The sequence below is a fragment of the Hyla sarda genome, chromosome 2 (genome assembly GCF_029499605.1).
Source record: "Hyla sarda isolate aHylSar1 chromosome 2, aHylSar1.hap1, whole genome shotgun sequence".
NCBI lineage: Eukaryota > Metazoa > Chordata > Amphibia > Anura > Hylidae > Hyla > Hyla sarda.
Genome location: NC_079190.1, coordinates 218,646,275 through 218,670,429, shown reverse-complemented (window position 1 = coordinate 218,670,429; position 24,155 = coordinate 218,646,275). Strand labels below are relative to the sequence as shown.

General features: G+C 41.2%; 1 protein-coding gene and 1 long non-coding RNA gene across 5 annotated transcripts in view; one reads left to right on the top strand and one right to left on the bottom strand.

The window, feature by feature from the left end:
- LOC130355769 (uncharacterized) overlaps nt 1-24,155 on the bottom strand; it is a 161,769-nt gene that overhangs the window by 112,530 nt on the left and 25,084 nt on the right. The window lies entirely within an intron of this gene.
- The window catches only part of P2RX1 (purinergic receptor P2X 1), a 199,617-nt gene that overhangs the window by 168,498 nt on the left and 6,964 nt on the right, over nt 1-24,155 (top strand). Inside the window, exons 12-14 of one of the 4 annotated variants that reach the window (XM_056556399.1) lie at nt 722-814; nt 3,602-3,733; nt 6,344-10,581. In XM_056556399.1, coding sequence (XP_056412374.1) covers nt 722-814; nt 3,602-3,700 — 192 coding nt within the window. In that variant the 3' untranslated portion in view covers nt 3,701-3,733; nt 6,344-10,581. Of the gene's footprint in view, nt 1-721; nt 815-3,601; nt 3,734-6,343; nt 10,582-24,155 lie in introns of those variants that run through there. The other 3 variants (XM_056556401.1, XM_056556400.1, XM_056556403.1) reach the window with 3 other exon arrangements.

Here is a 24,155-nt window from a genome sequence, read left to right as displayed (position 1 = left end):
TCTCCTCTTTCTGTTGTCCATGTTTAGTGTGGCACAGACAGACACACAATGCAAAGACTAAGTGAATTTCTCTCCTTTTTATCTGCTTTCAGGTATGATTTTTATATTACCCACACCTGTTACTTGCCCCAGGTGAGTTTAAAGGAGCATCACATGCTTGAAAATCTTATTTTTCCCCAATTTTGAAAGGGTGACAATATTATATATTTTCCAGACCATTTTTGGAGTTAGGTGTGACATTATGTCCAATTAGCTTTTTTCCCTCCCTTTTTTGGTTTAGTTCCAATACACACAAAGGGAATAAACATGTGTATTGCAAAATATGTGTTACTGCAAACCTTTTCTGTGAGAAATACTTCATTTTCTAGAAAAATTTCAGGGGTGCCAAGATTTACAGCCATGACTATAACCATCATAGTTATAGTGAATGTCTGCAACACCATACAATGACTATTTAATGGGCAGTCCTGGCCCAATTGCCCTTGCAACAAGTACAAATTAAAAATAGACATATCATCAGTTAAAACATGTAGAACAGATTTGTACAATGCACTTTGACATGAACACTGCATCACTTCTGTCCATATATACCGCTCACAATGTTACACCTGGGATTTTCATAATTTTATATAAAAGAATTGTAAGAGATGCAGTAGAGCCCACTAGTAATTTTTTATTCAAGTCAGACTTTTCTTTCAATCTGTATGACTTTGTCTTTCAGGCAACAGTTGTATGTGACTTAATGTTACTACATGTACTTCCAAAAAGAAATTACTACAAGGAGAAAAAATTCAAGTATGCTAAAAGTGAAAAGGTATCTTTTCCACAAAAATTTTTAACATGCGTATACATAAATAAATTAGAATTTATAAGAAAGTCAATGTTTGTCAGCATTCATTTATAATAAATAATCGTTAATATAGCTGTCTATATCTACTGACTATGGGCAGGAGCTTCTTGTGAACTGCAGGGCCTTTCTGGGCAGCCTATAGATAAAGAATACTTAACAGGTATCTTAACTTTGAGATAACTTCTGTCAGGTCATAAAGACATACCAGAAGTTGTGATCATTAGGGGTCCGGCTGCTAAGTCCCCCACCGATCACTAGGATGAAGTGACACAAGTGCTTCCCTGATTGCGGTTTTCATTCATTCTTGCTCGATTTATTTATTTTTTGCTGTGACAGGACAGAGCCAGAGGCTCCCTGTCCTGTCACTTCAACTAGAGTTTTGGGTGCAGGGAGTGTCCTGTGAGTCACTGTATGTAACTGCAGTGTTATCACTTATACGGTCTGCAGAGTGCTAGCATACAGCTGGTATGTACCACTATATGGTCACTGTAGGTTGGAATATTGGTCTTTGTAGAGTGGATTTTACTCAGTAACAATATAGCGATATTAGTGGCTCATTAGTTGTAATGGTAGTGGTGGTCATGGTGTGGGGGCATTATTTGTCTCTTATCCCTAAGGCTGCTTTCACACTATGAGCATTCATACGTTATTAAACATCTGTTTTCTGTGTGAAAACAGATGTATAATAACAGATGAAATAACGGGTTCTAACGGCTGAATAAATATTCATCCGTTAAGACCCGTTATAACATCCCTCAGGTATGGCCGTAACACCTCTGTCTACAGACTCCCACAGCCGAGACTACTCCCATCATGAAACAGACTTGATTCCATAATGGGAGTAGTAATTCCCTGGCTGCAGGAGTCTGCAGACAGCTGGGGAGGCTACATTAGTGTTTGTACTACTACCCCCATCATGGAACAGAGTCTGTTCCATGAAGGGGGTTGTAGTACAGGGGCTGAGGGATTGATCGCACCAGGTCTCACTTCTGAGACCTGATGCAATCCAAAGTTATTAAACGGGGGAGCGGGCTGCAAGCTCCACAACCCTGCGATGTATCAGTGTGTTTTAACTTCCATTTTTGAATACCCCGCGGGGAGCCCTGAATGGTCAGTGCCATATCTATATTAAAAGTGCTTTGGGGGGCAAGATATATAGCGCTGCAGGGGGGGGGGCAGACATATAGCCTATATATGTAGCCCCCCAGCGCATTTATAATATGCCCCCTGAAGTGCAAGTAAAATGTATCCCCCGCCGGCACATGTATATGTACCCTCACAGCATCTATATACATATGTCACCGCTTCGCTATGAATAAAAAGCATTCTAGCAGCAGCTGGCGGCCCGATGCTGTTGATAGAAATACTTTTCATTCATAGCGTAGCGCCGGCATATGTATATAGAAGCGCTGTGGGGGAGGGGGGGGGGGGTTCAGATAACGCTATATATCTGCACCCCCCAGCGCTTCTATATACATATACCCCTGCAGCGCTATGAATGAAAAGTGCTTCTTTTAGCAGCGCACAGTGCCAGCAGACGTCTATGTTAATAGCTATGTTAATAATATATTTTTGTTTGTTATTTAATGTACCCTCTAACTGTTAGGAGGTTGGGGCCCATGGGACTCTAGATACTCCACTGACGTGCACAATACTTCTTCAGGCCTCCTTTGCACTCTTTATTCTTTCACAATTTTATGCTTTTAAAAAACACCTTGAAAGTTATTTATTAAATTTTTTACAATCGTTTTATTTTATGACATTTAAAGGGAAACTGACAGCAAAGTCACCTGCACTAAACTAAATATACAAGTAGATCATGTGGGTGACCCTGTTTCTAAAGCTTCTTACAGGATGAAGATCGGTGGAGACGTTCAGGAAATATTTCTCTCGTTTCTCATATGGTAATTCCTTCGTTTGTGCAAAGGAGGCGGGCTGCTGCTGTATGTGCAATGCTTTATCCCATCCACTCCAATTGATAACCCCACCCCTTCAGCAGATAACCCTGCCCTTCATAAATATTTATCTCTCTTTCTTAGTACGTCTGTTAAAAGGTGGAGGGGATGGGGTCATCGTCCTATGTGGGCAATAAAAGCATTACACATTTAGCAGCAGCCTCTTTCATTGCATATAAAAAGAAATGACCACATGAATACTAGGTGAATATCTCTAGAACAGCTGCATCGTTATTTTCCCGTAAAAAAGTGTTAGAAACAGGGTAATCCAAACTATCTATCTGTATATTCGTGTTAGTGTGGGTGACCTTGCTGACAGTTTCCCTTTAAAATGTGAATTTTTTAACACCACTTATTGCAGTAATGACAGTATTGCAAAAATACTTTAAACAAAAACATATTTCAACATAGACTTCAGAGTGACATCTGGTCTCTTGACAAAAAAGGCATGTAGTTAAAAACAGCAAAGAAAATATCACTAATAATGCAGCAAAACACTGTGGGCTTTCTGCCACTCTTGTGATAGAAACATTTTTTTTTTTAAAGGTTTGTGGTCTCCCACAACCCAGCAGATTTACTATACTTTACATCACAAATTAGCATAAATTATAAGGTGTAAGTTTATATTGGTGGCACACGTATGTGGCAAATTTATTAAGAGGCAAAGACATCTTAATCCAATTTACTTCATCTTAGGAACAGCAAAATAAATGCTGAATTTTAATAAATGTCTCCCTGTGTGTGAATCCAGTTTTAACATGTATCAATACAGTCTGTTTTCTCCTTCTCATTTCAGAAAACATTAAGTAAAGAAGATAGCTCGACCTATGCTAATAATATTCAGCAAGAGACACAGCCCTCTGCGGTTCCAGCAGAAACAGCAATTCCTAGTTAAAAGAGAGAAGAATGATATCTCTCAAAAGCCCAAGTATGTATCAACTATGAGCTAAAATTTATATACCGTACCACCTATATATTTCTTCAATATTTTTATTATTTAGTTTTTTTTAATTTCAATTAATAACCTAGAGTGTGCACATTAAGAAAATCAGGAATTGTATGATTGAATTGCAAAATTGTCTATTGCAATAAAGTGACTATGTAGCCTTCTAAATGTAGATTTATTTGATGTTAATATTAACTTTAATGAATAACTGATTTTATATAAGAATACAAAACATTCAACTTGTTGTTTAAATGGGCACTTGTCAGATCCAAAAACTTTTTTCATGTTGTTACTGATGAAAATGAAACACTGTTTGTAATATGGTTGTTTAAAAATGTTTAAATAAAGAAAACAGCTTCTGAAAAACCACTAGGGGCCCCCATACCTACTGGGACACTAATCGGTCCTGCAGCAGCATCAGGCTTGTCCATGAGTCATGGACAATGGATAACTCATGGATAAGGCTGCATGAGCAGACCCACCAGTCACCTCCCACTACCAAAAGCCGGGACACGCCCCCTTTTCCTGAGAGGATTTCTAACATTGTGAGCTAATAAAAAGAGGTATTTTCTTTATTAAAGATAAATGTAGGTGATAGAGGCAGACCTGACAGGTATGCTTTAACTGTCCATCTTCTGGCTTTAAAGGGGTACTCCAGTGAAAAAAAAATGTTTTAATCAACTGGTGCCAGAAAGTTAAAGGGGAAGATTTATCAAAACCTGCCCAGAGGAAATGTTGCCCAGACTGCTTCTTTCATTTTGCAGAGGCCTTGTTAAAAATGAAAGAAGCAATCTGACTGGGTGCTATGGGCAACTGGGCAACTTTTCCTCTGAACAAGTATTGATAAATTTCCCCCAAACAGATTTGTAAATTACTTCTACTTAAAAATCTTAATCCTTCCAGTACTTATCAGCTGCTGTATGCTCCACAGGAAGTTATTTCCTTTTTTAATTTCATTTTTGTCTTACCACAGTGCTCTCTGCTGACACCTCTGTCCATGTCAGGAACTGTCCAGAGCAGGAGCAAATCCCCCTAGCAAACCTATCCTGCACTGGACAGTTCCTGACATGGACAGAGGAGTCAGCATAGAGCACTGTGGTCAGACAGAAAATAAATTTAATAAAGGCTTCCTCTGGAGCAAACAGCAGCTTATAAGTACTGGACGGATTAAGATATATATATTTTTTTTGAAATAGAAGTAATTTACAAATCTGTAACTTTCTGGCACCAGTTGATTAAAAAAATAAAAATGTTTTCCACCGGAGTACCCCTTTAACTCCTTTAAAGATGTTTACCTGAACTTAACTTACATCACTTCTGTTCACCCACACTAAACCCAATACACCGGGTTGTAGTGTGAGTAAACAAAAGACCGATGCGGGGTCTATGAATAATATACATACCTTTAGTCCGGCGCCTGGTCCCTCTGAAGAACCTCTTCTATCTCCTCTGAATTGCGCGCAGGAGACAGTCTCGCCGGCTGAATTTGAATATTTATGGTAACGTCAGCGCTCAGTAGGCATACGCGCTCACGTGACCATGAATATTTAAATTCAGCCAGCGGGCCCGCCTCCAGCGTGCAATTTAGCGGAGATAGAAGAGGATCTTTAGATGGACCGGGTGCCAGACAGAAGGTATGTATATTAGTCAAAGACCCCGCATCAATCTCCTGTTCACCCACATTATAACCCAGTGTGGGTGAACAGGATGATCATTTTCCTTTAAATGTAACCCCGCATCAATCTCCTGTTCACCCACATTATAACCCAGTGTGGGTGAACAGGATGATCATTTTCCTTTAAATGTAATATCAGATATAAAGTAATGGGAATCTATCAGCTCCATACCAGGTACAGAGCTGTAGATCCCAGCAGATAGATGCTAGGGGGGTAAAATTAAGCAAACTATTAGTTTTGCTGATTGCTATTTGTAAATTTATAAAATAACCTTTTTTTGTTAGCAGCTGATAAGTAAAACTGGTGGAGCTGAGCTGCAGCAGAACACCTCTTCCCTCCCCCACCCCACCCTACATGATTGATGTACAGGGCTTGGCTTACAGCCCTGTATGTCAAGTTAGTCAACGCCATGTGGGAGAAGACACCTCCAGCTGAGCTTTACTAGTTTGACTTGGAATTTTTATAACTTACAATGATTACAAACAATGATTAGCAAATCATTAGCAAAAAAGGTTTGCTTAATTTTAACACCCCCCCCCCCCCCCCATTTTATAGTCAGGGGCATATTAAAAACATCAAACCAATGTAAAAACATCAAACCATTACCCCAACCCATCACTTGTAATTCACTCCCATTTTTGATATTATGTTCACACCAATCTAAATTATTCCCTAAATTGTTAGTAGAATTGTAAACCCTCATATCTTAGGAACAGGAGAGTATATCATGAAACTCTAAAAAGGTATGTGTTTAGATTGCTTTGCAATTGATATGCTATTTATTGACTATATCTTATTTTTTGGGGTTGGCCATAGTTTTTTTTTAAAGAAAAACCTCCCTACAAGCGAAAAAAACTGAACACTTGCTACTATAGAAAAGTAAAATAAAGTAATTGTTTCTATTGTTATTTTACAGAAATGCAACAATCGAAGTCACTATCCAACTACTTCCAATCGAAGTCACTATCCAAATAATTATGAATTTATTTGGACCTACAACCAGCGCTTGCTGCATCCTCCGGATGGTTTTGATGAACACAACATAGGATGTCCTAGAGCATTTATTCATTATAAAAATTATTAGAATACAAGACAGTATATAGTACTGTGTGATTACATATAATATTTACAACCAAACACTTAAATTCAAGAAGAAGATTCATAACTGTAAATCCAATGCAGTCACTTTTACTTTTTCCTACACCAAGCAAAGCTTTAACCCTGTTGATATTCAAGTCTCTAACAATTTAACGTTTTTTTGGGCGCGGACTTTTATATTGAGGGTCTATCTTTAGGCTAGATCATCAATATCAGATCGGTGAGGTTTGACTTCCAGAACAATTCTGCTAATTGAAGGGGTTGTGGCACTTGTCCATTCGCTGTACCTGGTATTGCATCTTGTACCAGTATCAGGTCCAGCCACTGTGGAATGAAGTAAGATGTGCCTGGTAGGAAAATAAGAGCTTAGGCCATCATCAGTGGGGGTGCTGGGAGTCAGCACCCCTGTTTTCACAAATTGCTGTCCTATCTTAAGGATAGAGCACTAGTATAAAAGTCCCAGAAACTGCTTTAAGCAGAATGAATGATCTTATAACTGATCATCTTAGAACTGTTAAGCTTTTTAAATAATTCACACATTTTAATTGATAGCATACACATCACAGTTAATGCACAGCCAAAGTTCACATATATTACAGCAGGATTTATCACTTTCTGGTTATAATAGTCCAGAGATTACAGCCTGTGGATTTATGGATTACTAGAGACAGTGTGGATAAGTGGAAATGCTGATATAAGGGAATATTTATTAAATAACCAAGTAACAGGATATACTGTTATGGATGTAAGTACTATAGAAAGATGATGCTGTAAACCCTTTATGATCCAGCTCACTTTAAGTATTACCTCTGACTACTATAAAATAGTAAAAGTTAATTAACATCTTGCAGCAGGAAAAGGGACTCATATAGGGCTGCATCTACAGAGGTGAACATCTCCAGTGCTGCTCCTCTCAGCCTTTAAGGCTTTTTAGTACATTAATATTAAATAGCTATGACGGATGCGACTTGTGGCATCCATCATACATAGACTCCCATGTTAAAGAAAAATGGAGTGGCTATAAATCATACTAACAACTTCTGATATACACCACTCTTCTATCTCTTCTTTACAACTGACTCCAATGACCCCATGACCTGCAAATGGTGGCTGGACACAGATGTGGAATGCAAGGCAGTCAGGACTGGGAATGCAGAAATTATTTGGTAACTGTATGTCTATTAAATAGAGGTAGTCAGTACACTTTGCTGTACTGTTATACGCTGGAGATTTTCTGTACACAAACCCTTCTTATGAGTTTACATGGGGCTGGGGGGATCCATTTGTTTTCTGGTGGCAGAAAAGCTTCAAACAATTTTGCATGCAGTTTATGTTTTTTTGTTACTAGTTCCTGCTCTGTGGAATAGTGCAGAACTTAATCAAATCAAACCCTGATGGAAAATGCATTTTTTGGCCTTTGTGGGGTTATTAGGGGCTTTAGCTTTGCCATGTTAAGAGATTTCCCGTCACAAGGCTGGCCCTGATTCAGACAACTTTTTTCTATTGTGTTTGGGGGCCTTTATTTTGTGACAACTTCTTTCAGAATGTTTTATTAGAACCCACTCAGCAATTTCAACTGAACATCACCGATAAATCACTGTTGAGTGAAGAGCCTTTAGTATATCCCTTGCAATATAAACCACATTTTGTTTTGGCCCTCTGATCAGCAGTTCTGTCCAAATTAGCATTACTACTCTCATTTAATGGAGACTATCTTAATGAAAGTTTTCCTTTAAAAAGACATCAACCCTAAACTCTAGGTTGTTGACATTTGTTCCCATGATGGATTAAATCTATTGACCCTCGTAAACAACCTTTATAGACTGGCGACGTGCTAATGCAGTGTTCTATGGGATGGCTAGCAGATAGGTGCCTAGACCTGTAATCACAACTTTCCAACAAATTGACATCACCTATCAACAACATAGAAGATAAATGTCTGATCATAGAGGACCCCAATGCTGGGACTCTTACTAAAAAAGATTAATGTTTATTGAACGTATATTCAGTACTGCCAATTTCTAGAAATATTTGCATATATACATGTTGGATAATATCAACCTATGAACTATTTGTTAATAAGTCTGTGTTCCCATATGCAGGTGAACCTTTGCATCCAAAACCATGCCCCTTGTTTTTAACAATGGCTGAGCAATTTTAGATTGAAAATAACTTTATTAGCAATTAATTGTCAATCACATATACAATAAATAATAAATTTGCCATACATATCATGACAGCACAATATACAGCACAAAGGTGTCAAACAACAAGGCATAGGGGATCGCAGTAAAGGAAGGAGGTTGGGGAAACAGGGGATAGGGAGTAGAGATTACAGGCCCAATGCTTTATTGCAAGACAAAGACAAACAATGGGAGAACAGGGAAGGGGAGGGGTTTTAACCCTCTTCTTTATCGACGTCCAAACTGTCCATGATGGAATAGTCTTTTAGCAGGCTGTGGCAGTCCTGGACGGACATGTTCTTCCTCAAAATGAGGCGATTCCCGGTTGCCATATAGCGTCCTTAAAACAGTTCATAAGGCACCAGGCCACCTGGATTGCCTTAACCCCATGAACCATAGGGAATAGTCTGTAAAATACTGAATGATACGATAGCCTTCCGCTTGGCACAGAGTTTCTGAGTTTGAGTTCCAGGGTATCCAACATGCCCTGTGCAAAGGGGCACTGGCAAAAGGTGTGCAAAGATGTTTCCTCCACATAGGGGCATCGGGGGCAGTACCTTGTCTTGTACAGGTTGCGGGCATGCATGAATGACCTGAGAGACAAACCCCCTGAATGGCCATCTACTACAAATCCTTGTGCCTGTTGATTAGCCGTGCTGAAGCCATATTAGTCCAAATAGTCATTGTGGTGGCAGCAAGGATCCATTGAACGAGCTCCAAAGTGTTCTTAGCTCTGATGAGCTTGTGGATTGTCTTTGGTTTCCCCAAGTTGGGCATAAGTTCCTCCAGCTGGTGTTCCCTCACAAATCTGACAACATCCCCATAAACCAAGGAGTGTGCCAGTTGTTAGGGATGGAGCTGTTCCACTTTCCCCATCCAAGCATCCTCCAAAGGGAAGGAGAAACAGGGGAGACATGGACCTGCCCACAGAGCCATTTTTCTGTAGTCCTCCGTATACTATCACATGCAAAGGCTTCCCATGGCAAGGTGGGGATGTCAGGTACTCCCTTCCCACCCTTACGGGGCTCCTAGTGCAATGTTGCCAATAATCCCAGTAAATAAGCATGACCATTGGTGAATGCATGGAGATGTCATTTTGGAAGCAGCGTGTGAGAACAGGACCTAAAGTGAAAGCTTTTAGTCTGAATTAGCACTCATTTAGAAGGATGATGGTTACAAATGCAAATACCAATAAGAAATGTTTTATTGCACAAAGCAGACAATGCTGGTACAACTGCTGATTGAGAAAATAGGAACTTGTACATTTGTGTCATAAAGTTGCACTAAGTTGCTTTAAACCCCAAACAGTTTTGCTCAAGCTGTGTTTGAGCTACTGGCAAAAGTGAATAATGTTTAATATTGATTTAATATAATGTTCTATACAGTTTAGTCCAAGCTTAGCTCAGGCTTATCATGTGAGTGTGAGTGTCCATCAGCAGCAGGAACCTGACAGTAATACACATTGTGCAGAGAAATAAATAGAGACGCACTCACCCTTGATTTCAGCAAACGTGGAGGGACTTTATTAAAAAGTCACAGTGCAGTTACATAATGGTGGAACACACGGAGAAACACAGCTCCAATAGCTGCGAGAAGAGCGGCGATGGCCCCGTTTCGCGGTCAAACACACAGCTTTGTCACGCCTATCTCTGCTGTTGCACACGGCACCATGTAAGTAGACATGGTCTCCGCAGGGGGCAAACAGCTGACAGGTCCGGAGTCATGGTAACAGGTAAACAAAACAAAGCTCATAGCGCAACAGCTGGCAGGATACCAGGGAGCATGCGCAAACACACTGGAGCTGGACCGATGTCCTGTATGGATACCTGCAAGGCTAACAGGAAGACAGGGAGCACCTGTACATGAATAAAAGGTAAATACAAAACAGTACAAGTCTAAGGAGTGAGGCTAATGAACATAGAAAAATACAAATAAAAGCTGAAAAGGAACGGGAGAGCAGCTTAAATAAATGCATTAAATTTGTTTCTTTCATTCAGACTGAGGGCTGGTAGCTCTGCTTCTGGATGTGATCCTTGCTTCTTTTTGCAGTAGTAGCGCATGCATATTTTGGCCGGGAGTAATGTTTTTAACTGTCTCTATTTTGAAGGAACAAAGGCAAGTTGTGGATCCCCCACGCACGTTGCTGATATGCTGTGCCAATCTGGGGACTCCAAGTCCTTGTCCTGAAAGTCGCAGGTGTTCACGTATCCTCGTAAAAAGAGGCCTTATTGTGGATCCTACATAGAACTGTCTGCAGGGGCACATTATGCAGTACACAACGTAGGGGGTCCTGCACGCGACTAGATCATTTACACATATGTCCAAACCACTGACTTGAAATTTCTGCCTGTAAGCATGTGTTGACAGAAAGAGCATCTTCCACATTATGGTTTCCTTTCAGGGCAGGTAGATTGAGCCAAGTTTTCTTTTTGGGCTCATTTGGTTCTGCACTGAACTTGCTTCTGACCAATTTATTTTTGATGGTGGTGCTTCTCCTGTAAGTGACCAGTGGCTTCCTCGTGGCTACTTCATGTAGTGTAGGGTCATCTTCAATAAGGTGCCAATGTCTGGAAATAGATCTCCGAATCTCTGGGGCCAAATTATTGTATTTGAACGAGAAGGTAAAGCGATTCTCATTTTGTTCTTTCTTTATTTTACTTTTCTTTTTGAAGATGAGGTCTTCTCTGGAATATGATTCAGTTTTTTGGAGGGGACAGCTGACAGTATGAGCTGGGTACCCCCTTGATATCAAATGTCATCTCAAGTCATCTGATTGTTGCTCAAAATCAGATACATTACTATTGATTTTCTTCAATCTTAGGAACTGACTGAAAGGGATGGCTTCTTTTGTATATGGTGGGTGAAACGAGTCACGGTGCAGGTATAGTAAAGGTGCAGAGGGTTTCCAGAAGCCTTTGGTAGAAAGTTGTCTTGCGTTGATCGAAACATCCAAGAATGCAGCTTCCGAGGTGCTAAACACTGATGTAAACTGCATAGTTAGAGTATTGTTTTCATTAAGATATTGGATAATCTCAGTGAACTCAGACTCGGTACCGCTCCATATCACCAGGATGTCGTCCAAAAATCTCTTGTAAAAGCCTATCCGGCTAACAAAGGGATTGGTAGGAGTGTAAATTATTTTAGCCTCTAGGAATGCCAAATAAAGATTGGCAAATGTACATGACACCGGAGTGCCCATCGCTGTGCCATGATGTTTTCTGAACCATTGCCCATTAAACTGGAAGAAATTATTCTTCAAAATAAGATCCAGGGCTTCGGTGACAAAGGTGCAGTAATCCATTGGTTTATCCGCTGCCAGTAGGAACTCTTTGACAGCTAGGATGTCTGTGTCCAGTGGTATCCTGGTATATAAAGACTCCACATCAATCGAGGCTAGGCAGTCTCCTTCTTCCAGGACCACATCTTGCAATGACTAAAGAAGGTCATCAGTGTCCTTGACATAGGATGGTGTGTCCCCTAACAAAGGTCGCACGGATGGGTTCACGGGTAACAATTTTGTTGCCGACCATGTGGACAGAATTCCTCTTTCCACCTGTTTCCTAAGGAAAGTCTGCAACATGGAATTTACTTTTTATGTGGGGTCCTGCTTAACCTGGACATACATCCTTTCATCGCCCCAATTGTCTGAGGGCTTCTTTTAGGTACTTTTCCTTGGACATGACAATGACATTATTGCCTTTATCGGCCTTCTTTATTATCAGGTCGGTGCAGCTTTTTAACCAGTCCAAGGCCGTTTCTCCTTAGCCTTCAGATTAGATGTGGATTTAGGGTACACCAGTGCTTTATGGTCATTTGTAACTGCTGTCATAAATTGGTCCAGACTACTGCCAGTCTGTACTGGAGGGCTGAAGGAGGATTTCTTGCCTCCTCTGAAAGCGGGCACCACAAAATCTTTGGGTTGCTGAACCATGGGTTCACTATCACTGAGGTTGATCAGTAATTCAAGATCTTTAGTTTCTTCCGGGCTCCCCACAAAATGTGCACTGAATCCTAGGCAGCCCAGGATGGTGTGTGTCTCTCCCGTGCTGGGTTGTTCAATGGAGGGGTAGTTTCTATTCTGACAGTAATACACAACAGAGACACTGTTGCATCAATAGAGACCATGGCATCTAAGGGATTGAAAGACGAATGGAGCATAGATTAGCACTCATTTAGAAGGATGATTATTACCAATGTACATACCAATAAGAAATATGTTTTATTGCACAAAGAGGGCAAATTCTGTTCAACTGCTGTGTCAGAAAGTTGCACTAAATTGCTTTAACCTCCTAGCAGTTATGATCAAGCTGTGCTTCGGCTAGTGGCAAAAGCCAATATGGTCTAGTCCGAGCACAGCTAGTCACTGTGCCCATGCAATCAGCAATAGGAGCCCATATTTGATACATAGCTGGGATCCTGCTGCAACTACAGTGTTCAATTATATCAGAGTCAATAGCAACTGTGGCATATAAGTAATTTGATGGAGGGAGCCACCTCTGATACCCAGTGCATCTTGTAACCAAATAAAGTGACATTTTCAGCTGGATCATTCAATATTTAATGCAAATGCTAGAAGATTAAACTGATCATACGCAGAAGAATAAAGTCAACAAGAACTATGAATTTTGGTGGGAAAGGACATGGGTCTATGGTGTGAAAGGGCAGCCTAGCAATTGGGGTAAACACTCTTGTTCTTCTCTTCTTTGTTTATGGGATGTCAGAAGAGACAACTATCAGACATATGAGCAATATGGGTTGTGCCCTTACGGCCAGTCTCTCCATGCAGCATGCCAGTCCTGCTGCACTTTACACTGGATCCCCATGCATTGTAATGTATGTGACTTTCTTTTACTGATCACTGTTTTTTTTTGCTATTTTATTTATGTTTTTGTAAATGTTTACATCTTTAGTTTTTGAACCAGTCTTTCATTTGAAATATTTCATTATTTTGTAAAGTTGTTGACAGTATCTGTGTTTTTTACAAATGTGACACTGTTAATAAAAGCCTAATAAATATTTTTTTTCCTTACAAATATGGTAGACCTTTATGTTAATGAAGTGACTGCACTTTTCAGAGTCCCATATCAATACTTGATTACGTGCTAACATAAAAATTGCCATTTTTTTTTATTAGACTGAAAACAAATATCCTTTTAGTTAAATGGGCACTGTGAGATACAAAAACATTTTCTTTGTTGTACATCTTGGCAAAACATTAACCTTTTTAATATACTTCATAAGAAAATTGTATTTACTTTTTATAGAAAATCATGACTTTGTCCATGCTGAAACACAGGCATGGACAAAGTCCAGTAAGTGAGGGTAGGCTAGCATTCCTCTGTGCTCTCTCATGTCTGATATGGCAGGAGAGAGCACACAGAGGAGAACTAGCCCACCATCTCAGTAATTTTTCCGCCACGATGTCCCGTCACTGTATCATGTCCGTAATGAATTACGGGCATATGCGGGTGCAAACGGGCAGTTACAAAACCCCATAGGCTGCAATGCGATTAAGTCACGGCCGTCAGGGGTTTTGTAACGGACGGTTTTCCCCGATATAGTGACGGAAGTTCCTAAACGGAACTATTTCATAGTGTGAAAGAGGCCTTACTGGACTTGGTCCATGCCTGCACTTCAGCATGGACAAAGCCATGATTTTCTATAAAAAGTAAATCCAATTTTCTTATGAAGTATATTAGAAAGGTTAATGTTTTGCCAAGATGTACAACATATACAAAATTTTAAATCTGACAGTGCCCATTTAAAGTGATTTTTACACATACAGAGAATATTCCTCAACAACATAACATAACAACATATAACATATGAAGTGTATTAGTATTCAGTGGTACATATGCAAAATAGGTCAGTAGCAGCCAGATCTAGGGAGAATGTGACATTAATTATATTTTGTATATCTGCAATCCAATGTGATAACTTTTTGTTTTCACATTTGTATTTATCTTATGATTGTGAATAAATTTTCTTTAATTTATGGGCTATGTAGACTATTCTATGTCTGTGGTTAAGTAATTATAAGTAATCCAGTGGCACAGCTATAGGCATCACATCCCCCCACCCAAACTGACACACACACACACACACACACATATACAATTATTAAATCTGAGCTGCTGAATAGTGCTCTATGTTAAAGGAAAATATATTTCAAATCTACAAGCATTTCTATATTTTTTTAAAACTATTTAAGAGATATATCCTTACTAATCCCCATGAGGGGCATTTACTAAGGGGTTTAGTCATTTTTTTCTGACTATTTTTGGCGCAAAATTGTCGCAATTGTGCCTACCCTATAAATTGTGCCCTTTCCCTAGCAAGAGCTAGAAAGTAAAATTTTTTTTTCCCGCTTAATTTACGCAAGTTTTCAGTTTTTACTTGCAGTGGTCAGGAATTTATTAACTGAGACAGTCGCAGTTGCGCAATAAACTGTCGTAAAAATTGACTAAATTTACTCCAGCTCCAACATGGAGCAGGAAAAGCTACTGCCGCCCGGGCTCCGACATACTTTCTCCCCGCTACCCTCACTGCGCTACCGGGATACTACAGTGATTTATATCCCCCCCCTCTCACCTGCCAGCGCCACACAACTCCCATCTGTTCCAGCAGACACGCTGGGAGTTGTAGTCTTGTAGCAGCGGGAGCTGAGCGGCGCGGGCGGGAGACAAAGGGGGGGGGGGTAGCGGGGAGGCCGTATGAGGAGCCCGGGCGGGAGACAAGGGGGGTAGCGGGGAGGCCGTATGAGGAGCCCGGGCGGCTGCACTGTAATGTCAGCCCGGGCTCCTGCCCTGAGAGCCATAGGCTTTGGCTGTCAGGGCATGCTGGGTGTTGTAGTTTTGCAACAGCTGGAGGGCCACAGTTTGCAGACCACTGGTGTGTGGTCTGTAAACTGTAGTCCTCCAGCTGTTGCAAAACTAAACAGCTGAAGGGTACCGGCGAAGACGTTCACTTACCCTTCCGAGGCTCCAGCGACGATCGCTGACGGAGATCGTCGCGCGGCAGTGTCGTGCAGCGCTGGATCCTACGGAAGCCGGTAAGTTGCGCAAGCTTCCCAACCAGTGTGCCTCCAAATGTTGCAAGACTACAACTCCCAGCATGCCTGGACACCCTTTGGCTGTCCAGGCATGCTGGGAGTTGTAGTTTTGCAACAGCTGGAGGCACCCTTGTTGGGAAACACTGGCCTAAAACAGTGTTTCCCAACCAGGGTGCCTCCAGATGTTGCAAGACTACAACTCCCAGCATGCCTAGACAGCCATTGGCTGTCCAGGCATGCTGGGAGTTGTAGTTTTGCAACAGCTGGAGGGCCACAGTTTGCAGACCTGTGACTGGGACTTGTAGTTTTGCAACATCTGGAGGCACCTTGGTTGGGAAACACTGTTTTAGGCCAGTGTTTCCCAACCAGGGTGCCTCCAGATGTTGCAAAACTACAAGCCCCAGCATGCCTGGACAGTCAAAGGCTGTCTAGGCATGCTGGGAGTTGTAGTTTTGCAACATCTGGAGGCAACCTGGCTGGGAAACACTGGCCTAAAACAGTGTTTCCCAACCAGGTTGCCTACAGGTGTTGCAAGACTACAAGCCCCAGCATGCCTGAACAGTCAAAGGCTGTCCAGGCATGCTGGGAGTTGTAGTCTTGCAACATCTGTAGGCAACCTGGTTGGGAAACACTGGCCTAAAACAGTGTTTCCCAGCCAGGTTGCCTCCAGATGTTGCAAAACTACAACTCCCAGCATGCCTAGACAGCCTTTGACTGTCCAGGCATGCTGGGGCTTGTAGTTTTGCAACATCTGGAGGCACCCTGGTTGGGAAACACTGGCCTAAAACAGTGTTTCCCAACCAGGGTGCCTCCAGATGTTGCAAAACTACAAGTCCCAGGTTGGGAAACACTGTGCCCGGCCTCCGCCCCACCTTACTGTAAGGGCATGCTGGGAGTTGTAGTCCTGCAGCTGGGGGCAGGGGACAAGCTTGTCACTTGCCCACACATCTCCTGCACCACACAACTACAACTCCCAGCATGTCCTTACTGTAAGGGCATGCTGGCAGTTGTAGTCGTGCGGGGCGGGAGATGTGTGAGCAGGTGATAATAAATGTACTAACCCATTTTTTTTGTTTTCTTCTCATTTCAGATCCGTGTATCCTGTGGACTTCTTCGGATTCGGTGGACAACTTCGATGACCAGCGTTTTTCTTTGTTTGATTTTAATAAAATGGTTAACGAGGGCTTGTGGGTGAGTGTTTTCTGTAATAAATTTTTTTTTAAACCTGTTGTGTTTTTTTCTTACTTTACTAGACAGGCTTAGTAGTGGAAGCTGTCTTATAGACAGAGTCCATTACTAACCTGGGCTTAGCGCTAGCCACAAAAACAGCTAGCGCTAACCCCCTATTATTACCCCGGTACCCAGCGCCACAGGGGTGCCGGGAAGAGCCGGTACCAACAGGCCTGGAGCGTCAAAAATGGCACTCCTGGGCCTAGGCGGTAACAGGCTGGCGTTATTTAGGCTGGGGAGGGCCAGTAACAATGGTCCTCGCCCACCCTGGGAACGTCAGGCTGTTACTGTTTGGTTGGTATTTGGCTGAGAATTAAAATAGGGGGGACCCTATGCGTTTTTTTTTTTTTTTAAATAATTAACCCCTTAAGGACGCAGGACGTAAATGTACGTCCTGGTGAGGTGGTACTTAACGCACCAGGACGTACATTTACGTCCTAAGCATAACCGCGGGCACGGGATGCCCGTGTCATGCGCGGCTGATCCCGGCTGCTAATCGCAGCCAGGGACCCGCCGGCAATGGCCGACGCCCGCGATCTCGCGGGCGTCCGCCATTAACCCCTCAGGTGCCGGGATCAATACAGATCCCGGCATCTGCGGCGGTTCGCGATTTAAATGAACGATCGGATCGCCCGCAGCGCTGCTGCGGGGATCCGATCATTCATAACGCCGCACGGAGGTCCCCTCTCCTTCCTCCGTGCGGCTCCCGGCGTCTCCTGCTCTGGTCTGTGATCGAGCAGACCAGAGCAGAAGATGACCGATAATACTGATCTGTTCTATGTCCTATACATAGAACAGATCAGTATTAGCAATCATGGTATTGCTATGAATAGTCCCCTATGGGGACTATTCAAGTGTAAAAAAAAATGTAAGAGTAAAAGTTAAAAAAAAGTGAAAAATCCCCTCCCCCAATAAAAAAGTAAAACGTCCGTTTTTTCCTATTTTACCCCCAAAAAGCGTAAAAAACATTTTTTATAGACATATTTGGTATCGCCGCGTGCGTAAATGTCCGAACTATTAAAATAAAATGTTAATGATCCCGTACGGTGAACGGCGTGAACGAAAAAAAATAAAAAAAAGTCCCAAATTCCTACTTTTTTAATACATTTTATAAAAAAAAAAATTATAAAAAATGTATTAAAAGTTTTTTATATGCAAATGTGGTATCAAAAAAAAGCACAGATCATGGCGCAAAAAATGAGCCCCCATACCGCCGCTTATACGGAAAAATAAAAAAGTTAGAGGTCATCAAAATAAAGGGATTATAAACGTACTAATTTGGTTAAAAAGTTTGTGATTTTTTTTAAGCGCAACAATAATATAAAAGTATATAATAATGGGTATCATTTTAATCGTATTGACCCTCAGAATAAAGAACACATGTCACTTTTACCATAAATTGTACGGCGTGAAAACAAAACCTTCCAAAATTAGCAAAATTGCGTTTTTCGTTTTAATTTCCCCACAAAAATAGTGTTTTTTGGTTGCGCCATACATTTTATGATATAATGAGTTATGTCATTACAAAGCACAACTGGTCGCGCAAAAAACAAGCCCTCATACTAGTCTGTGGATGAAAATATAAAAGAGTTATGATTTTTAGAAGGCGAGGAGGAAAAAATGAAAACGTAAAAATTAAATTGTCTGAGTCCTTAAGGCCAAAATGGGCTGAGTCCTTAAGGGGTTAAATATATTTAAAAAAACGCATAGGGTCCCCCCTATTTTTATTCTCAGCCAAATACCAACCAAACAGTAACAGCCTGACGTTACCAGGGTGGGCGAGGACCATTGTTACTGGCCCTCCCCAACCTAAATAACGCCAGCCTGTTACCGCCTAGGCCCAGGAGCGCCACTTTTGACGCTCCGGGTCTGTTGGTACCGGCTCTTCCCGGCACCCTTGTGGTGTTGGGTACCGGGGTAATAATTGGGGGTTAGCGCTAGCTGTTTTTGTGGCTAACGCTAAGCCCGGCTTAGTAATGGACTCAGTCTATAAGACAGCTTCCACTACTAAGCCGGTTAGTAAAGTAAAATAAAAAAAAACACAACAGGTTTAAAAAAAAATTTATTACAAAAAAACACTCCCCCACAAGCCCTCGTTAACCATTTTATTAACATCAAGCAAAGAAAAACGCTGGTCGTCGAAGTAGTCCACCGAATCCGAAGGAGTCCACAGGATACACAGATCTGTAGAAGAAGTAACCAAAAAAAAAAAGTGTAAGTACATTTAGGGTGAAAAAAACTGTTTTAAAAAAATGTAATAAACACACACACACACACACTAAACACCGTTTACCACTTCTGAGCCATGACTACAATTTACAGTGATCCCTCAACTTACAATGGCCTCAACATACAATAGTTTCAACATACAATGGTCTTTTCTGGACCATCGAAAGTTGAAACCAGACTCAACATACAATGCTACAGACAGTCCAGATCTGTGAAACGTGTCAATGGCTGGAAGAACCAACCAATCAAAATGGGCATTCACTGGTAAAACCCCTGTATTACTGAAGTGTATGCAGTGACTGGTGTCTGGTATTACATGTTCTGTACTCTTTACCTGTATCAGGGTTAGCTGCTCTTTTGGACACCAGGTGAGGGCGACTCCATTGCTTGTTTGGGACATTGCCTGTACTGTACAGGACCCCTGAAGACGCTCCTGTCCTCTACATAGACCAGTGTTTCCCAATCAGGGTGGCCCCATCTTTTGCAAAACTACAACTCCCAGCATGCCCGGACAGCCTTTGGCTGTCCAGGCATGCTGGGAGTTATAGTTTTGCAACTGCTGGAGGCTCCCTGCTTGGGAAACACTGACATAGACAGTGATTACAGCTCCCAGCAGATCTTTATTACTTATATATGTAAGGATTTGCTTTATCTATATTAGTTATCTACTTATTTTTCTTTGTCACTTTTTCCTATTTTGGATGACATTTTGGTGCCTTTAGAACCAATTACCACGTTTCCATAGAGTTATGGTCTCAACATACAATGGTTTTCCTGGAACCAATTAATATTGTAACTTGAGGGACCACTGTAGTTATTGAATTATTTAGATGTGGTGAAAAAGCTAAAAAAAAAACCTCAAAAACAAAAGATCCAGAAGGAAACCAGCAGCCAAACCTATTCAGACAGCAGGAAAAAGGAACAGACTATTTTTTCTACTACATGAAGTAAATTTCCCACTTTTGCCTATGTGTGCCAAATTTATTAATGCCGTGCAACAATTTAGTAAATTTGTCGCACATAGTCAAAAATGAAGTAGAAAAAAACAGGGTAAAAACCAGACTACATAGTAAAAGATTAGTAAATGCCCCTCCATATGCCTGTTTTGTAATAATAGCCTGCTGGCTTGGTTACAACCCACTAAGGTGGTCACACATGCTCCGCTCAACTGCAATCACCTGGTTTGTTCAGGAAGTACTGGCTTAGTTAGTCTGGGTTCACACTACGTTTTGACCATATTGGGACCCGGCCCGCATCTCATTCATTTGAATAAGCCGACCGGAGTCAGATAGCATAGCAACAGTTCAGAATGGAAATCAGGAAGTGATCAGATTCATAGGGAAAATAACTCACCAGGGATGTAGCTACATAGATATTATTGTTAAAAAAAGAAAGAAGTACAGATGAAAAAAGTTACTTTACTTAAAAACTAAAAGTTTGTTCTCCTTTACATTTATGCATGTGGTACACATCTGATTTTACCTACTTACCAAATAAATACACAAGAGAACACATTAAATGGAAACTGTCAGCTACAATTTACATTCCGAACTGCTTACACTGTTAGATAGCTGTTTGGGAAAGCAAACACATGGTACCCATATCTGTGCTTTCATAATAGAGAAAAATGTTTTATTCCTTGGTGTCAGGTGTCAAAGAGGCATTCAGTATCCTACGCAAATTTCATGCTCCAGATTTCAATTTTAACTTAATGATTGACCACACTTTTAAAATCTGCAGCATCAAATATAAGCAAGATACTATAAGGCTGGAATTCCACTTTTTTTTTTTTTGTTTGTTTTTGGGAAAAACGCCAATTCTGCCGCATGGTGTTTTTTTTGGGACAAAAAACTCTGCAGCCAGATGTTAGCTGTAAATCAGTGAAAAAACGCAAAATTATTTTTCCACTTTGCGTTTTTCAGCTTGGAGTTTTTTTTTTTTTTTTTATCCTTTTGGTGTTTTTTCACTCCTTTTTCAGCTTCTTGGCAGTTTTGCTAAATCACAGCTTGTTGAGCCTATGGTGTTTTTGCCCCTGAAGTCTATGGGAGTAAAAAAAAAAGGCCAGAAAAACGCCATGTGGGTTTTAACTTTGGCGTTTTTGCAGGCGTTATTTTTCTTTTTTGTACTTTAGCGATCCAAAAAAGTGACGGAGATTAGAGATGAGCGAACTTACAGTAAATTTGATTCGTCACGAACCTCTCGGCTCGGTGGTTGCTGACTTTTCCTGCATAAATGAGTTCAGCTTTCAGGTGCTCCGGCGGGCTGGAAAAGGTGGATACAGTCCTAGGAGAGTCTTTCCTAGGACTGTATCCACCTTTTCCAGCCCACCGGAGCACCTGAAAGCTGAACTCATTCATGCAGGAAAAGTCAGCGACCGCCGAGAAGATCCTGACGAATCCAATTTACTGTAAGTTCGCTCATCTCTAACGGAGATATCTTTTTGAATAAAATTTTGTAGGGTACCATTAAAAAATATATAATAAAAAAGATACAGTAGTGATGGAAAAAAATTGTATTTAATGAAATGTATCTTTTTCATAACGAAATTTTTATAAATTTCTAAACAGGGATCAATTTATGTGTGCGGACAGGGCACAAAAAATGTAGCCAACAATAATAAAAATGTAGTGTGTGTGTGTTTTTCACTTTTTATTCTTTATTTTTAAAATTTTTTAGGTAGTACTACTACTCCCAGCATGGAACACACTGTTCCATGATGGGGGTAGTAGTACCTGTACTAATTGACAGATCGCCCCGGGTCCGTTGTGATCCTTCTGTATAATTTATTGATGCGGCCGGCCGCTCTTCTATGGTCCCCTGCACTGCCGTATATATACACATATTCATATTTCCCGCAGAGAGCTGTGATTGGCCAGATGGTTCCAGCCAATCACAATTCTATGGCAAATATGAGTAGGTGTATATATACGTCAGTGCAGGGGACCATACAAGAGCGGCCGGCCACATCTATTCATTATACAGGAGGATCACAGCAGGTGTCAGGAGTCTGTTCCATGCTGGGAGTAGTAGTACTACCTAAAAAAAATTGATATAGAGAAAAAAAGTGAAAAACACACACACACTTTATCAAAAATTAATTTTAAATACATTTTTGCCATCCCTACTGCATCCTTTTTTTTTCTTTTTTTGGTACCCAACAAATTTTGAAAAAAACGCCAAAGGGGCCAAAAATGCAATTTCTACTCAAATGCAAAAACTCCAGAAAAAACGCCAGAAAAAAACCTCAGACACAGAAAATTACACTGGCATTTTTTCTGGCATTTTTTTCTGTGAAAAAGTGGAATCCTAGCCTAAGTGTGAATACACCCCAAAGGAGATTCCCACATGGTTGTTTGAAATCAGTGCACTGCTTTGTCCTGCTCTTTTCCTGGTTTGGGGTGGGCATTTAGATTACATTGGCAGTTTAGGCCAGCATCTCCCTGCAGACACAGCTGCTGGCCTGAAATGTTTTCCCCTACTCTAGTCCTATACATACTAGTCTCTGCTTGTCTCTGCCAACTCCTATACCCCACAGCATCATGTCAGAGCTGTGTGCACTCACAGACAGCTTGTACTTTGCCTGGTGCCATCAGTGATCATGTTTACAAACTAATAAGGTGGCAGGGGAGCCAAAGCATTAGTGACGACCCCACCCCCAATGCAATGTTCTGTAACCTAGACTGTCACCTGTAAACAAGCGAGAGAGGCAACATCCCGAACAGGGAAAGGAGACACGTTAGAAATTGACATGTATTTGCAAAAATGTAGAACTTAACATCAACTACAACTCAGAAAATGATTGGAATACCTCTTTAAAGAGTAACTCCCAGCATCACTTTTTTCTTTTTTCTGTCCCTGCCTATTACCCATCTATCCCTAACCCCCTCCCTGCCTTAAAAATGCCTTTTGTCTGCCTGGCAGTGTGCCCACTACCAGGCAGACTTCCCCAGCAGGCACCACGTCACTGATGCCTGCTGGGGCCGACACTTCAGCCCGTAGTTCACCTATACAGGGTGCCTCCAGCTGTCTCCCTACTGCAACTCCCAGCTTGCCCTGACATCTATTGGCTGAACACCGGATCTGTGATGGCCGCACATACCGCTCCCCGCCGCGCAGCCCGCAAACCCCCCCCCCCCCCCGGCCCCGTCGCACCGCTCAACCCACTCCTCGGCAGAAGAACAGTCACAGCAGCCCACAACCCCCCCGGCAAAAGAAGAGTGACAGCAGCCCGCATGATTGACAGGCGGGAGCGAGCACCGCAGTGACTGAATTTCGACTCGTTGCCAGTCTTCAATGAGTCGAAATTCTGTAGTGACGTCACTGCAGAATGCATTCGGCCACTAGGAGGGCGACCCCTAGTGGCCGAATTTAAAAGTGATTTTAAACTGGTTTAAATCACTTTTTTAAATTAAAGTATATTAGAGATATGTTGTAGTACTTAAGTACTACAACATATCAATTTTTTTATTTCATGACAGTGCCCATTTAACTTCTTTTACTGAATAGATCAGATGATAAATAAGTATCCATAAGTGTTGCACATGGGGACAGTCCCACCGTACATGAAGTATGGTTCCCCTATTTTGGCATCTGTGAAAACAAGGAGAAACAAAGTAGTGTAGTTCAGCTTTTAAATAAATCAGAGTGCACCTTTAATTTTGCATTCAAAAACAATCAGCATTAAAGCAAAATTCAGTGCAAAAATGTCTATAGCCTTTAAAGTTTTGCCTTCATAGTAAAATATTACTTTTTTCCCCCTTCTTCGCATGATTATATTTTAATATACTGAGCATTTTAATATACTTTAAGCATTATTAACTCTGGGATGCTTTTACCTTTCATTCTGATTCCGAGACTGTTTTCATGTGACATATTCTACTTTATGTTAGTGGTAAAATTTTATCGATACTTGCATCATTTCTTGGTCCTAAAATTTG